Below are 18,097 nucleotides of genomic sequence, written 5' to 3'. Positions count from 1 at the left end.
TACTGTTTTGTTGTACTTTTGTTTTCAGCATTTTCTGCGTAGTGCTGAATGCTGCTTTTGTGATTCCTGTGGTGACTATGCCACAGATTTATAACAAGTATCATCAGATATGAGGAAAAATGCCTTTTCATTTAGTGGTTATGACTCTGCAGTGTATGTTTTGTTTTATAAAGCATCTTATATTGGCTTTTAGCAAGAAGATATTCTGAAACTGGACAGTTTTAGCTGTCACTGTTTCATGCTCTGTGCCACATTACAGTTTTCCCATGCATGCCATTTCATACAATTATTATCAGGTTTTCAAAAAAATTTTTCAGAACAGCATCTACATTTTAATTGGAGAGGCATGGAGATTTGATTATTTGTACTTTTCAAATACAACATCCTATTCCATCCTTCAGTTTCTTTACATTCAAGTGTAGTGAAGTCTGAGGTACTTTATTGGGAAACAGAGATATTGGAGACATAATGTTGCAGCAGAATTCAATGCCTTACAGAGCCTGAGTCAATTTTGATAACTGGGAGTTGTGTCTTCTAAGTGCACTAGCGTAATTCACTTGGCTTCTCCAAGGCAAGAATCTCCAGTCAAGAATCTCCAGGGTAGAATTAGTTTGTGAAAGGATTTATTACAGCTTACATCTTGACCTTTCTTGTCATTCCTTCTGGCTTTTTGCCACTACAAATAGTTGCAACTTGGATTCATGGAACCTTCTTGCCCCTGCCCACCCCCTAAAAATGGAGGAATTTTGGGAAGGGGAAAACTCCAACAACTCCAACAACAGAAAAGTAGGATGTCAGAGAAAACCAGAGGGATGTTACTTCTGTGTGGCCACAATCTTCTGCACTGATTTTGGGTCTAAAGAACTCAAGAGCTGTGTAACTTGGTAATCATGCAGACAGAACTGTCAGGCTTTCCTGCAATCCTGGGCAGTTATGAGCTGTAGCAAAGCAGCAATTTGTGGGATGCTCTGTCACTGCAGTGTAGCGCTCGATGCTGCAACCTCAGCCCTTACTTTGGGCCTGATGAACTTAAATACACCCGCAGAGAAAATGTCTGAAGCTACCTGGTAACATTTGTGTAGGCAGAAGGGAATAAATTCTTTTGCAATGAGAGCAAGCTTTACTCATTAATATAAAAGTGTTAAAATATGAGGAGTTCAGTTTTTCCCTTTTACATGATGTTTTGACAAATCTCAAAAAAAAAAAGTGAAACTATATATTGTAATCAATTCATAGATGGTTATTATTCATAGAGGACCTCATTTGTGAAACAGTTCTGCAGTATTTCTGATTCTGAGATTTCATTGAGTCATTCCTGGATGTGCAATAGATGGGTAATTCTTTATGATGTAGCATTAAATTTTCTCCCTCTGTTTTGATGTCATTTTATGTATTAAATAACAAGTAATACACAAATAAAGATCTTCCCACATAGCAGTGGAACGTTCGTCTCTCTGCTAATGCAGCAGAACTTTCTTTTTGAAAGAGATTTGGGTTTTTGTCATATACTTTTTTTGTCATATACATGTCAAATACTCCATTTGTGGAATAAGTAACATACAGAATTTAGTCACCCAGCTTTTACTCAGGCAAACTTCCAGCTGAGCTGCCAGCCTTTTCTTTGATTAAAGCCTTTCAACTTCTCTAAAGTACAGATGTACAGAATGTGTAGCCTGCAGAGTCATATATAGCCTGCAAAGTGAATGTTTAATTTTGACATGGTGCATTCCTTGGTTGGCTGGTCAGCTGAGGAGCCCTGAAGCCTGCCCATACAATTTCTTGGCTCAGCCTCTGCATTATGTTTTTAGTTCACAAAACTGTTCATCCAATGAGGTCTGAAAGGGGATAGGGAGAGAGAGGAGATGCAAACCCATGGAAGAGAAAAAAGTAATTGAGAATCTTCAGCCTTTTGTTTAATACTGCATCTGGCACTGTGATGAGTTGATGCAGAAGGCTGACAGTGTGGGAGCTCCTTGTTAGGAGGCTGTATCCCTCTCAGCTGTGGCACTCATAAAACCTGTAGTTCACAGGTATGATATAGCTCAGCCCCAAAAGACATGGGTTTCACTTTACACCATCGGTCAAGATCTGTGATGTAGGTGAACAATTGGAGCATTGCTTGAAAGTACACACCACAAAGCCAGAAAGTGTAAATACTGCTTTTTATAAAATAGCCTTTATTTTTGAGGTGGCTAGTTTAGATATCAAAGTTCTTCAGCTTGTTAGCTGTATCAACTGCTTACTCTTCAGAGAGCATGCCCAACCCCTTGAGAAGATCAAGTGTGTAGATCAACAGCCCAGTGGGGTGGACTATCTAAGTCTTTCCCATGTTTACTTGCCAAAGACAACTGGAGCAGATGTTTATGCTTTCAGAGGACTGGCAATAATTCTGCAATCTGCTTCCCCCTTGCGGATTTTGTGATTTTGTTTTTTGACAATGGTTTTGTTACATTGTCCTCTGTCCCAGGCTAAACCATCCCAACACACAGCACCACAGCTGTCTGCTCTGAGCCACGCTTGTCACAAACCCAGGTCACTTATTAGAAGTATAAGGGTAGGAGAGAGAAGGGTAGAGAAAAACATAAGGACCCTCAGCAACAGTAGAGCAGTAGCAAGGAAAAGGATAACTGTGGGAAACCAGAGGAAAAAAGAGAAAAGAGTACATGCAACAGTTAAGAGCAAATTGAGCAACAGGAACAGCAATAAGAATGCAAGGATAAACAGGAGAGGGAAGAGAAGAAGCAGAAACAAGATGGAGGAAGAGAAAAGGGAGAGCATGGATCAAACAAGAAACAAGTTGTCCTGAAATGCAATCTAAGCTTTAATTCCTAGGACACCAGTTCTCTCTTCAGGCTCAAGGTTAAGAATGTAAATTATTTGTCCCATTGTACCAGGAGAGGAGGGAAAGAAGAGGAACTGAAGTAGATTTTTCTCATGAGTAGTCTCTACTTTTATCTTCTGTACCCAAAAGCAAAGTCACACCAGCCCTGAATTCAGAAGCTTGAATTCAGCAAGACAATAGATGGGGCCAGAGCCCAAGGCATCATCTATTTCTTTTGTGACTCTTTAACTTCAACTTTAAGGATCTCTCCTTCTCCTGCTCTGGGGGATGGTGACATACTAATGATCAGAGACTCCTTACTGGTTACTCTCTGCATAACTGCAGGCTTAGCATCTGCCTTTGGCTCGCTCTTTGGAGCAGGGGGTGCAGAGGAGGCTGCAGGCTTCTCAGTCATCTTCTCCTCTTCTTTAGGCTTAGTCTCTGTTTCAGCTTTAGCTTCCTAGAAACAAGAAGTTTAATGTTTTCCAATACCACAGAAGAAATTCTGGAAGTAGTTCTATTTTGTATATGCCATGGAAAGGCACAACATGGCAACTGTGATTAAGGGTATGCAACATATGTAAATTTCTATTTAGATGCTTGAGAATCAGTTTCTAAATGAGAAATGTAATTTCAGAATTAGAATATCAGTGTAAACCCTAGGACAAGTTTGTGGATAATGATAGTATCTGCTTCTTACTAATATAGCAGGATGAAACAGGCCCGTTTTGGGGCACAGAACCCTGCCTCAGGTCTTGCCTTCCTTTATGTACTTACACTAGTGGAGAAAGAAAAAGTGTTACGTAAATCTTGGCATACTACCCACAGCCCCAGTTCCTTGGCCAAGCCTATTTGCAATTAAGTTCACAAGTAACATTAAACTGAGCAATGTTTCTGCTCTAATCATAGTGTTGTAATTATTTGTGTAAGTTCTTTATTTAACTTAAATAAAACCCCAGCCAGTTCAGCTGTAAAGAAAAGGATTCTGTCAACTTTGGGTAAATATGTAGAACTGAGCAGGTTCATTTCTCAGAATATAGTATAATGTTGGAGTTATTTTTTATCAGTTAAAATAACAGTTTTCTCATAAGTGCAATATATTAGAGATTTAATCAGTTTTGTCTGTGTGGGCTACGCTTTACATTTTGTCTTCAGGATTTGTAACAACCAGAGATCTGACACTGAATTGGAAAGTTCACCGTGTGCCCGAGTCAGCTGGATCAGATTACTGTGTTAAGACATTTCTGTATTTACTGTTGTTTACATAAAATTAGAAGATCAGATGCCCTCGGGGCCTTTGTAAAGTCTATTTTATAGACTTTGAGGATTTTTGTTTGCTTACTTTTTTTTTCTCTGCTCTGCACAGAGTCCAGGTTCACAAAGATTTGAGCCAAATTTTAGAACCAGTGTTTACAGAGATTAGGAAAGTGGTTATATCTCAGCTACTGGGAGTTTTTGCTGTTGATTGCAGTAAGTCTAAATTTTCACCTACTCTGCCCAAGCCCTCCCAGTATCTTTCAGCACCTGGAAGATTCTACTCTATTTTCTGTGGCTTTACCTCAGCGTCTTGTTGTCTCTTCAGCTGCAGCAGCTTAGCAAGGCCATCTTTTCCTCTGGCTCCAAGCATCGCTTTAAACAATTTTGGAGTTTCCTGTTTCTGCCCGAAGAGACTGGCCAAGCCTCGTGGTTGTTGTACTGGTGGTCCTGGAGGAGGTTTCCCCTTCTGTTTCAGCAGCACCCTGGAGATGGAAGGAAACGAGGACACAAAACAGTGCTGTGAAAACGAGCAAAGTTCCTGCTAAGCTGAAGTACCACATTCATGCATGAAAATCTGGCAGCTTTTACAGACAAACTTTATTTGGTTCCCAGGTCCAGTGATAACAGCAAAACTGGAAATGGTAAGGGTTTTACCCCAGGCTCTGGTAGAGTTAGAGGAAACTGTTCAAATTTGAAGTTGCTTATCTATATCCTGGAGAATAAACAGGTGCTGGCTCAAATTAAGGTGTCACAAAGCAGATGAGAGTTTTATAGGGAGAAAAGAGGTGTGGAGGGGGATGGGTGCCCCATACCTGAGGTGTCAGTCTCTTGCCTGGACTTCGGGATGCAAATTCAGAAAGCATGTAATGCTCCATTGGGAGTCCAGCTGATACTTGTGGAAGTAATAGTTTACCAAACTAAATTCCAGCATGGCTCATCTCTCATAAGTCAGGTTAGACAGTGGTACTTATTTTTGGTCTTCTTCGGTAGAAGAAGTCACCCTGAAGATATGAACATTACTGCCAATCATATGGCAGACTAGATTTTCACACCATTCTGTAGCTGTACTGGTTTGCAGCCATAATGACAAGAAGTGAGAATGAATGTCGAGGGTAAAGATTAGATGACAGATCTGAGATAGATGAAACCAGTGAAAAGCAGAGGGTTCCCCTGCTTTCAGTGTCTATTAGATTACTGTACAGTTTTCAAGGCAACTTTTCTATCCTTGCAAGGCTTAAGGCTCTTTATGAACAAGGACTATACCTGCAGTCTGTCATACAGCAAATCCTATAATATTATAATTTTCTCCAGCATCTTCTGCTTTGGTACTCGAGTAATTTCAGAAGTGGAGCTTTTACTTTTTTTTTCAGTTTTATTGTCATAAATTAAAAAAGTACACTTCAGCAACTTGCATGGCTTTGTTATGTAAAGACGTGGGTATCGGGCAGGTGGTGACAGAACAAATTTCTTGCTTGAATAAATCTTCTGAGTTTTGAAATAAACTCAGGAGCCTTTTAAAGTTGTCAGATGGCCCCAGAAAACTCTAATGTAAACCTACCAGGGCAAAGCAACTGGCAACTTCTTTCCAAAACTGAACATAACTGCAATCCTTATCAAATCAGTGCACACATTTCCTCTTGGTGCCTAGTTTTGGCAGAATTAGTGGATGCCTAGACAACTGGGCAAAATACTTGACCTTCAGCACAGGGCAGGTACTGCATATGTTTAAAATTAAACAGAATATCCTGTATTTAGTCTGATATCTAGAGAGGGCTGTGAGCTCAAATGGGAGTGCAGGTACTACGGCTGGATGATTAAGCTCTGCAGTTGAGAAAGACTATTTGGTGGAAGCAGAATTTAACGGATTGGCAAAATATGATCAGGGTGGGCAAGAAGTCAGAAGAGGTAATGTGGGGCAGAGAGAAATAACAAGTAATGATGGTCATACTACTGTTTAAATAGAAGCTAGAGAAAAGTCAAGAAAGATAAGTTCTGGGGACCATGGAGCTAGTAGGCTGGAATGAAAATAAACATCATCAGTCACATTGTTACTTGCCCTAGTGAGGAACCTCTTTGCTAGTGGTTCTCCATTAAAGTCATTGTAAAGCTCACTTATGTACCTGGCTGTTCAATCTGATGTTCTGTAAAGGCCCTGTACAATTTGGATTAGAAATATGTTCTTGTCTCAGGAAGGCAAATTGTCACTGCCAGTCAGGTAGATGCTAAGGACTGAAAAAAGTTTTGCTACACAGAGACATTTGTGTTGAGACACCCACAGCAAGGCCTGCACTTGTTTTAGTCCTCATGTGAACTTGGCATTTCTTCAATTTTATTGTTGAAAATTATTTACATCAGAAGTAGGCCAGCTTTATTTACAGTGAGTGAATGATTCTCCAAGAATTTTATTTTTCTTGAGTAAATAATTTCTGCCAGACTCTGGTTTTCAGTTTTCTCACATAACATATCTCATGTTTGAATGTTGGCAAGTTGAATGATACAGATTAGGAAGGTCTTTCAGACTGACAGTTACAAATGTGTCTGCCAGAAAAAGAGGGGGGTTTTGTTTTGAAAGTAAGGCATTAGACCAGTTTAGCCAGCAGCAGTTGGTCATAGGAAGGATACTTAAAACAAAAAAAATATGTCCAAATAACAATTAAATTTTTCATCTTGCATTAAACAAATGAAGAGACTCTCAGCTGTGGTGATAAGCAAGAGAATTTGCATTCTGCTCTTAGTACTAAAATTGCTCTATCGCTGTATTCAAGATCTACCCTAAATTTTTTCCCTTGAAGATTTCCCAGTGAATTAATATTTTTAGACAACCTTTAGTATTATCTCAATTTGAAATTATTAATAAAAAAATGGTCTGAGCCCCATAAAACAAGAATTGATACCTATCTAAAATATTAATCAAAGTTATATAAGTATTTGTTTTAATATTAAATATATGTCTAGAACACATTTCTAAATATTGCATCATACAGATAATATATTTAATTTATAAAGGACAGTAGGAGACCTCTGCAACTGTGTGTGCAAGGCTGTTTTTACATGCACACAAAGAGTGTTTTTCTGCAAGCCAAGACAGCAATCAGTATATGAACTCAAGCTGAAAATACAGTTGAATGTCTTCTCTTTATACAATTCTGTACAATTCCTCAGATAGAATAAAACTCTTTGCATAATACGAAAAGCAACTAAAGAAAATTGCAAACAGCTTTTGAGCTCTGATGAATCATTTCTCAACAAGTCATTGAAAAATCATTTTTAGGCTTTCCTAACAGAAAGGTTATTTTATCAAGGTAGACGAGGACTAAAGCGATCAGCTTTTTCATTATGGTGATGATGTGAGGTGAATTTTACAAGTAAAGCAGTCTCTGCTCAAAAAGAATCATCTTTGACTAAGGACAGTGTTATGTATGTCAGCATTGAATCTGTTTTGGTTAGTGTATGAATAGTTACATGACTAAATATTTTAAAATAGATACATTTGCCTTGCAATGGTTCTTGGAAATGTAATATCTATTTTAATTGTGAAATTTGCTTTATTTACCTAATTTTTTTTACTTCAGTTCTTAGCCTGAAATGCTGTAATATTAGTATGAGTTAATAACTTTTGAATTCTTATGCTAGCAAATTAATTTTCAAGCTATAAAGTTATCAAAGTGATGACTCAGCTTATCTATTTGCTTTTTATAGCTGATCTCTGTAAGAAGCTGGTGCTCATTGAAATTAGCAAATGGATCAGGAAATGGCATGTGTTATCAGCTGAACGTGCAGGGTTGTGGTGGCTCAACCTGGCACCTCCGTGCCTGTGAAGAGAACTGGTAAGTCAGGAAAGAGGAATAGGTCTGGATCTTGCTTCCAAGCAGGATTTCAAGCTCCAAAGGGCAAACTCATTGAAAAGCAGCAGCTACCACTTCGAGGCAAATCCTGGACCAAAGTGATGGAAAATGTAATCTTTCACAGAACTAAATATTCCTGGTCGTTTTGATTTTTTAAATAAAGTTTAAAATTACAAAACAGCTGAAAGCTAAAGCTGAGATCAAACATTTAGGGATCTTCCTGTCAAAAATTTACATAAGATGGAGAAATGTTTTAGTTTTTCCAGAATTACCATTTTCTGATAGGAAATAGCTCTAGTAAAATACCAGTAAATGGATGAATGAGGACATCTGGCTTAAAATGTAACTTTCTCTGGGCTAATGAAGTGTTGTTATAACTGAATTTCTCTCTTTGTGAATTGTGTGTGCTGACAGGCTCTCATTAAGGCAACAGTCTGTTTGCTTCTGATTCTGAAATTATTTTACTTCCCCAAACTGATATCTATGCAGGCAGGGCAGGATGTTAATTGGAACTCCTATTACTTAATCTCTTTCTGTAATAATTTTCAAGGATGAAATTGGCAAAGGACATGTTTGATTATTAGTCTTCCATCGGCAGTCTAATATAATTCAGGGAAGTTTTTTGAAATAAACAGTTTTTATTTTCTTCAATTCCTTTGCCACTGGAGACTTTTTAAGCATAATTTACATGCATTTTTTTTAGCAGAGTGAGATTAAATAGCAAGTGTTTTATCAATCATATACTTAAACCACTTAGAAAGAAGCTAATGTATTTCTCTAAAGAAATCTTGAATTGGCAATCAGAAGGAAATCTGCCTGATATCAGGCTATAACCACACTATGAAGTGAGGGGAAAATTTCTATGTCCTAAGTAAGTATTTCTTCCATTAAAAAATATTTTTTTCCATTTTCTTCTGGTATTCTGTATTCAGAAGACCTTGACAAAACTTACATAGAAAGGCACAAACTCATTATTTTCTGGTGTTTTGCCACAAGGAAGAGTATATCTCTACCAATACACTTAGTGCTTCATGTCTGCCAGTTACTGCAGTTTTTCTCCTCAAGTTTATCCACTACCTGACATTTTATATGCAAATTACATGTGTCTGAATGGGTTTACTGCTGCAGTAGGTCAGTGATGAATAAAACAAGACTAGAAGTGTAGCATTATAGCATTGATGAGGGTTTTCCTGGACATACTGGCAATTATGTAAAGAGTAACAGATATTGGGAAATGAATCTTTAAAAGTTGTTGTGTGGTTTTCACATGGAAACAAGCACTCACCTGTATCAGATCAAAAGTGTGAAAATCCCTTCCTTGTTTTGAAACCAATCATTATAATTTCTCAGTTTAAAATATAAAGTTCTCACTCCATGTGTGTGTTAAATATTGGGGTTGCTTTAGTTTTTCCTTTTGTCTTTTCATTATTCAGTCCTTAGTGGTGATTTCATTCTCAACCTTTCCACATAATTACAATGCAGCCTTTTGTTTGGAGGCTTTGCTCGGGTAGTATATTGTTACACAGAGAAATAATAACCTCCAAATAACCTTTTTTCAAAGAGCTGGTATAATTTCACTTTCCCACACAATGAAGAAGTTCATTATCTATTGGATATATCAGATGTTTTCCACTTGAAGTCTGTGCAAGTTCTGCACACACATCACTGGATAAACAGAATGTTTCCCCTACTACAAACAGAGACACAAGTAGAAGACAAATGTAAACCTGACAGAGAGCTAAAAAATATTTTTTTCCATTTTCTTCTGGTATTCTGTATTCAGAAGACCTTGACAAAACTTACATAGAAAGGCACAATACAAACTCATTATTTTCTAGTGTTTTGCCACAAGGAAGAGTATATCTCTACCAATACACTTAGTGCTTCATGTCTGCCAGTTACTGCAGTTTTTCTCCTCAAGTTTATCCACTGCCTGACATTTTATATGCAAATTACATGTGTCTGAATGAGTTTACTGCTGCAGTAGGTCAGTGATGAATAAAACAAGACTAGAAGTGTAGCGTTATAGCATTGCTGAGGGTTTTCCTGGACATACTGGCAATTATGTAAAGAGTAACAGATATTGGGAAATGAATCTTTAAAAGTTGTTGTGTGGTTTTCACATGGAAACAAGCACTCACCTGTATCGGATCAAAAGTGTGAAAATCCTTTCCTTGTTTTGAAACCAATCATTATAATTTCTCAGTTTAAAATATAAAGTTCTCACTCCATGTGTGTGTTAAATATTGGGGCTGCTTTAGTTTTTCCTTTTGTCTTTTCATTATTCAGTCCTTAGTGGTGATTTCATTCTCAACCTTTCCACATAATTTACAATGCAGCCTTTTGTTTGGAGGCTTTGCTCGGGTAGTATATTGTTACATAGAGAAATAATAACCTCCAAATAACCTTTTTTCAAAGAGCTGGTATAATTTCACTTTCCCACACAATGAAGAAGTTCATTATCTATTGGATATATCAGATGTTTTCCACTTGAAGTCTGTGCAAGTTCTGCACACACATCACTGGATAAACAGAATGTTTCCCCTACTACAAACAGAGACACAAGTAGAAGACAAATGTAAACCTGACACAGAGCTGATTACCGCTTTTCAAAAGGCAGATTAAACCTACCAGCAAGAGGATTAACAGTAACAGGAAAGCAGCTGGAAGAAACCAAGGATCCAGTTTATCACATGTGGCAGCACATGTATTTTATTAGTTTTCCTCAGGCCAACCTCAGCAGGGGAGTGCAGTGCCTGAAAACTAGCACTTGATTGGCTCATTGGGGAACGTAGCACATAAGAGTTAATGGATTTTGCATAGCAAGCACATGGAGAATATAAAAACCATTTGTAGCCACCAGAAAAAAAATGTCTCCTCCAGATAAACTCAGACAAAAAAAAATACGGTCTATCATCTTTTTGTGTCGTATGTTCTTAAATAAATATTTTTTCAAATTAGGATGCCTGATTTTCGTCAATTTAATCTCTACTTCAGCTCTAAACAAACTATTTTTATTTGCTATTTTAGGTTTTTTTATCGATTTTGTTGGAAATTAATTTTCATCTTTGCCTTCTGCTGTTTAAGGGCACCTCGGCTCATTATACAGGCAATAAAATGCATTTGGTCCTGCTGTATTGCAGACAGTGTAACAAGGAGATGTGTCAAATCTTTAAAATGCCAAAGAAGAAATTTGTCTGTATATCCCTGTGTACATTGACCAAAACATTGGTCTCAGATCTTGCCATATTTATTGCTTATGCTTTGCTTAGATTTTCCTTCACTTACCTGCATCTCCTTGCTCAGTGTCCTCTTTGTTGATCCTACTTACTTTTGAGCCTTTCTATGGTAGCTGTCATGCTTACCACAGAGAAGTTAAACAACCATTGATTGTTTGACCAGTTCCAAAGAAAGTATTAAAAATAGTGATGAACGTACCTGATCTCCCCAAATACAGCTCCTGCTCTTAGTGTAACCAGGACTTTTGTACCATCAGGACCTCCAAGGACTTGAACTTCACCCTGTTTGATGATGTACATCTCTCTGCCAATCTCTCCCTGGGCACACAAACACATAAAGAGCCCATGTTTTAGCAGTGTTTTTTGTTGTTAGAATAATATGACAGTTTCCAGGTTTACCAATATTATGAGGCAAAGCAGCAATTTCATCTTAAAAGTCAAAAGGCTGCAACAATGTAGCCAGGACTGAAAATGTATGGACTTGCACTTCCTGTCTCTTCACTTGGTCCTCCAAGCCTGCATGCAGCATCTCCTTGGTAGAGTAGGATGAGATGCAACATGCATCCAAGCAGGAGGTGGTTCCAACAGGGTTTTATTCCCTGCTATGTGTGTAAAATTTGAGAGCATATTTGTTATTACACAGAATACCTTAATTACTTTTATACTGTCTTAATTCAGTTAGGATTCATTTTATTTAAAGGACATTGTTGACCAATATATGAACTCTTTTTCTTATGTAATCTTATTTCAACAAGACAAAAATGCTCACCTTTTTGCAGACAAAGTCACCAGGTAAATACACAATGGATTTCAACCTTAGCAGCATGTCATATATCATCTGGGTATCACAGCCCTGTTAAAATAGTTAGAGTTGATTGCTCCGTTAATTCAGTAGCAAAAGCGACTATTAGTGCTTACACTGGCTTCAAAGCCCAACAATACAGGAATGACCAAGGGATTAATAAGTGGAATGCAAACTCAAATCACCATAAAGATCAGCTATTAGAGCTGAGAAAAGACTGAGAGTTGTTATTTCAAATACTTATAAAGTTCTCTATGGCTGGAACATCTTTTCATTTTTTACAAAAGTGAGCTTCTGTACATCCAAATTTGCTGTGGAAGCTCAGTTAGTGTTATCATCAGAGCTTTATGGGTCTGTTATGGGAATCTTATGGGAATTTTTTTTTTTTACTGAACCAGGGGAAAAAACCAGATCACATCAAATGTTGGTATAAATCTGTGAATTCCATGTCTTCAGGAAATGTGGAAAAACCATACAACCATGTAACATTTATACAGATATTTCATGTGATTTCTTAAAAATATCCTAACAAGCAAATTTCCTGTATGTCAAGACTACTTCTAAAAATTCAGAGTCTTCTTAGTTTTGTCTCAGAAAGCCAATTTTAAGTACACATTTAAATATTAGCTCTGGAAAACTACTATAATAAATAAAGAGAAAGCTCCTTTGCACAAAAACTTACTAAAATGCAGCATTCACCACATGAAAGTTATGTTGCCAGAACACATAGCATGGGAGATCTTTCAGGCAGAGCTGGGCAGCATACAGCAAGGTGAAATGTGCTAAAAATTAGATTATTCTATGTCTGACTCTTCAGATTAATTAACTCACAGTCTGACCATACCATCAGCTTTAATATGTTGTCATAACAGGACTGTGTCTTAATTTTATTTGCTTTTTTTAAAAAATCACTGCCTTGACAAAAAAACCACATTCAAATGCAGACACTTGGCTTTATTTGCCATTAATTGAGACATTTCTTAGACTTATTTTGCCTTGCATATTTACGAACATGTCCTTAAGTATTGCAAGACGCACAGAACAAGGTTTCTGTCTCAGGAATACCACATATTTCTGCATTGTCTTGTAAAATTACTTGCTTTGAATAAGTCCACTTTATTGACAATGGCAAAGTTCACATCAATTGCGATGGCTAATTGCATTCTTGTTGGCATCTGCTCCAGTAATTCTGATTCATCTGAAAAAAAAAAAAGGAAGAATGGAGGAATGTCCATAAAAATGAGCTTTGTACAGAAAAATAACTTAATGGAGCTATTTATGAGTTCATGTGAGGAAGCTGCTAATAGGTTTTTACTAAGATGTTTAATATATCTTGTCTAAAATTATTACCAGAACATTATATTAATGAATTGAATTTGTGAAGTAGTAAGTGTCATATTTCTTTGTAGTTTCTTTTTTTTCCAAAGTAAGTTGAGCAGCCTCCTCTCACTTCCCGCATGCAATTCAGTAAAGGAGAAATGTGAATTTTACCCTATATCTGTATCTATACACTTTCACTTGGACATGCTAAATAACTGGAATTGTAAATCCTTACCCAGCATTCCCTGAGAGTCCCATGTGTATTCATACCAAGTTCGAACACGATTTTGGACCAATCTTGGAATAGAATAAGTGTTCATATAGGAGACAGTGTTATCCACACAGGAACGAAAGTAGTTCTGTCCTGCTGTTGCTGCTCCAATTACATCTCTCATCTGCAGACATCAATTGTTGTTACACATTTCAGCAAAAATAGTCTTGATTTTAATATCTTGCCAACAATATATAAAAATAATGAAACACTTGTTTGCAAAATCACTGAATAATAATACATTCAGCTGCGTGTTTTGAATAGGTGCTTCATCCGCTCTTTCAGAAGCATTACAGATTTAATCTGATTGTGTTGGAAAGTGTAATTATGGTTTTAGAGGAATCATTTCTGGGGTTTAGCTTATTCTTCTGTCTCATATTTCTGGACATGGATGAAAATTATAGATAATGCTTTTCTTAAAAATCCGTAATAAAGCTATTCTGCATTTGGCATGCAATGCAAGTCAGAAGTGAAGCAAACTGGGCTGAATTTCTCTAATAACATCATCTGACACCATTAGAACTGAGATTGTGCCACTGTTTAAGTAGTTAAGAGATCAATCCTAAGTACTGTGAGCTGAAAGCTGACCTAAAAGTTTTTAGTGCAGGAACATTATTTAACATTTCAACACAAATTTAATTCAGTTTTTAGAAAGTGGATGATTTAGTGTTCATAGATATTCTGTCTTCAAAAGCTGAAGTATTTAAATGTGTTTTTAGTGGAATCTGGAAGCTTCATCTGGCAGCTGCCAAGGATTAGCATCAGCCGTGGGCTGAATGTTGCTCTTTATTACAAGGATGCATTTGATTGCAATGGGAATAACAATATTTAAGCAAGTGTGCTAAACCAGGAATAACTCAGTTATTTTAAGAGCTCTTTGTAAACAGGAACTATGACAAACAAACTGCAATGAAGCAATTCGTGTGATAAGCTTTTAAGTTTGAGTCTGCAAATGACTACACTGGTTGCAAAAACTAATCTGCAAAATCTTCTTAGGGAATGAGGCTTTCATTGGCAATTACAAAAATTTAGGAATCAATTATAAATGTGAAAACTCTGAAGTTTAATTCTATGTACTTGTTTTCCAGAAGAAATATTTTATATGAATGCTTTCTTTTATTTTTGGTAATTCTTGGTTTTGGATGAATTTAAAATCCTATAGACAAGACTCTCTTTCGTGACAGTTACCTCTTCTTACACTTCTAAAGAGCAAGAAACATATGCAATTTTTAACTGTTTGGTTGAAATTTTCAAATACTGTATTAAAAATAAAAACTTTCAGGTTTTTTGGGGTTTTTTTTTGATAATTCTTTCAATAACAGGCATATACAAATCAAAAAGTCTGGAATGATTTCTACAGAAACTGATAAGACACAATCTCACATAGGAACCACAGCATTTGTTTTTCTGTAAGCAAGGTATTTTAAAACCTGTGGATTTAAAACTGGAAATATTTGAAAATATAACTGATTTGCTATGCTATGGTCCTTTTTTTACCCTCCTGCCAAATGAGAACCAAGAGAAATAGAAACCAGTTGATTTTCAGATTAACATATATATTATAATTTGTAGAAGAGACCAGAATTCTAGTTCAGCAAAAATCATGGGATTTCCATTAACAGTATTCTATTGGTAGTAGTATTGAACGTGACTTATTCAACAACTATAATTTTTATATCAGATTTAACAGTATAACATGAATGTCAAGGAACTGTCTCCTTGGCTGTGAGTAAGTAAAAAAAAGGAATTATAAATAGTTTCAAGAATCATCTGTGTCCTGCAGAGTCTTGGCTTTAAATCAGCTTTTGTGCAAAATAGCTACAAAAATGGTAACTGATTAAAGACATCTGTTTGTCAGAAGGATAAGTAGGGATGACAGTAGAATAGAGGATGGAAGCTAAACTTTTTCCCAGAACTAAACTCCTTTAAATTGAATATATTATCACTACATTGCAGTAATTTGAACGTAACTTGTTATCGATTTTTTTTTAATGTACCTGACCAATTAAGCTGGAGAAGACAAAGACACCCATGAAATAATTCAGCAGTTGAAAAATTATCTCAAACAGCGTTTGTGGTTCTGCAAGGCCACCGATGGTGATTAAACTGCGAACCGCCCAGTAGTAACACCTCAGGTACCTGTGGATACAAACAGCACTTTTATTAGAGACTGTAGGTACTTATGTGGTTGAAGTTAAACATATACCTGTCTGAGTTGGGCCTTTCAGTGACACTTTTCAGTTCAAAAGACTTTCAGCATTTTTATAAAGAGTTATGAATTTACAAATGCTATAGCTACATAAATCGGGTTGAGCTGAATGTTCTCACTGACAGCAAAATAAGAATATATGGGAAGTGCAGTATTTGCTTACTGTTTTCTAATGTTACTGTTTTCTGGTAACACTCTATGTAGTGTTACAGATGACTCGTGTAAAAAATTGCCAAGATGGACATTACAGTGTTAGGATGCTACCAGTGAAGATGTCATGATGTTAAAAGCAGTGTAAAAATGTTAGAGACTTCCCAGAATCTCTCTGTAGCAGTATACTAGATGCTCAGACATCTGAAGGTCTCTTTCATGGCTTTCACTTGATGATACCAGTACAAATTTGTGGGGACGACAAATGCGGTGTTCTTCTTGTGTCCATTCCTACCCCTTTAACCATGCTGGTCTTCCTCCAACTCTGCTTCACAGCAGCCTTTATTGGCTCTACCTCCTGGGTTATGTCAAACAGAAGTTACATGCTTGCACAAGCTGTGTGTTTATCCAGCTTCTCCAAACCACTCAGCACTGAAAGGTTGATTCCTGTATTACACAGTCTCCTAGTTGCTGGCCTTCACTACTCCTGTCACCTTGACAAACACTTTCCTGCCTTCTCCACTACTTTGCCTCCTTCCAGGGGAGACCTGTCCATTAATGGCTACAAAACCACTTTAAGACTTTTATCAGAATTCTCTTGACCTAGAATCCAAATAAATACAGCAGTAAGCAGTGGTCAGTCACTAAGACTCTGCTTCAATGAATGGCTTATATTAACTCCTTCACAGTATCCATCTGCTGTCTGTTACTTTTCATACCTGAAGTGTGAGCTGTGTGGACAACATTTTTTGTTCTGTTTGTACAGCCTTCTTTGTACAGCCTTCATGACAGAGCCTATTGCATTCAAGTCGAATATTTCTATTATTATGATAACACAAGTTTGTGAAAGCAACAAAGGACATGGACAGAATGTTTTGGAAAAGTACCTTGGCATCTCTAAAATTCTGGTTTAAATTTCATTCTAGAACATGGCACCACAAGTAATGCAAATCATTGTCAGAAGTATGCTATCATTTTCTTCTTTTCTGAGCAAACAAGTCTTGGTTTAGGTATACTTTTAAAAGCCTCCTGTTAATTAGAGGCTAACTTGCTACATTTCTGTACTATCAGACTTCAGCTTCACTGATGATTAGGAGTGGAAGTTCATTTTCCTTAATTGTACAGTGAGATTTTCTATTATTTCAGCTATGACTATTGCTTTTGAAGCAGTGATGACTCCTTCTATTTGTTGAATTTTATTGGGTTTGAAATAATAATTTAAAAAAAAAAAAAACAAACAGAAACCTTCCAAACACTAAAACACAGAAGAAATACTTTTGGGAATGTTCATTTTGAATTAGAAATTCTAGCATGCATCTTCTTATGCTTACCCTGAATCTGAGGCCACCTGATCCACTTGCAGACCTCAGGTGTACATTTTATTTATTTCTCTCTACTTTTAAATTCCTCTCTTGTTAAGATATGAACTCCACTACTATTAATAAGTGGTTCCTGTGATAATACAAATGTAGAGTTTGTTTTGTGCAAATATGAGAAAATAATCTCACAACCAATTCCAATGAGGGTTTTTTTATTTAAATCACTCAAAAGTCTTTCCAAGTTTTTCACCTAAAATTTGCTTTACCAAGCAATTGATTTCTGCTTTTCGTTACCAAGGCATTTTTTTCTTGGTTGCAGATTAATGAAATGCAGTAACAATGATCATATTTACCACAGTTTTCTAGTTTTCAATTTTAACAGCCAGAACTGGCCATTTTCATTTAGAGTCCTTAAATTAAAAAATTCATTGCATATTTGCTGTCATATCATTTTTATGTGTTAGGGATGCAAAATGAACCTCTGGCTTATACCACTATAATATTTTCATCTGGGTTAAAAAAAAAAATCAAATATGCATGTTTCCAACTAAGTATGCATAACTTGCAGCTTTATCCTAGAGTTCTGTAGCATAAAAAAATAGTATGAAAAAGATGCAGATCTGTTTTGGAAGAATGACAGATTTGAGTATAAAACGATGCCTCTAGTTTGGCTAATAGGAATTACCATATAAGGCATATTAATATCATATTTGTTTGCCATAACTGAGAATGCTGTAGTGCTTGAAACATGTATAATTTAGTAATATAAAAGTAAAGAAATTAACATTACTTCTGTTCTAGTTACTATAGGAAACAAAAGTAATTAACTAACTCCTTCACCTACAACGGCCCTGCATGCTAGGC

General features: G+C 36.5%; 1 protein-coding gene across 1 annotated transcript in view; it reads right to left on the bottom strand.

Annotated features, from left to right (window-relative positions):
* Positions 1–3,047: 3,047 nt before the first annotated feature.
* The window catches only part of CNGB3 (cyclic nucleotide gated channel subunit beta 3), a 30,754-nt gene continuing 15,704 nt past the window's right edge, over positions 3,048–18,097 (bottom strand). The window contains exons 9-15 of the mRNA XM_018074704.1: positions 15,553–15,694; positions 13,520–13,679; positions 13,065–13,162; positions 11,932–12,015; positions 11,362–11,480; positions 4,380–4,560; positions 3,048–3,281 (exon numbers count right to left, since the gene is read on the bottom strand). Of these exons, the coding sequence (XP_017930193.1) occupies positions 3,048–3,281; positions 4,380–4,560; positions 11,362–11,480; positions 11,932–12,015; positions 13,065–13,162; positions 13,520–13,679; positions 15,553–15,694 (1,018 nt within the window). The remainder of the gene's footprint in view (positions 3,282–4,379; positions 4,561–11,361; positions 11,481–11,931; positions 12,016–13,064; positions 13,163–13,519; positions 13,680–15,552; positions 15,695–18,097) is intronic.

This window comes from Manacus vitellinus, unplaced genomic scaffold (genome assembly GCF_001715985.3).
Source record: "Manacus vitellinus isolate BGI_N305 unplaced genomic scaffold, ASM171598v3 scaffold_1_pilon, whole genome shotgun sequence".
Taxonomy (NCBI): domain Eukaryota; kingdom Metazoa; phylum Chordata; class Aves; order Passeriformes; family Pipridae; genus Manacus; species Manacus vitellinus.
The sequence above is the reverse complement of the archived record's forward strand: the minus strand, read 5'-3'. Positions and strand labels throughout refer to the sequence as shown.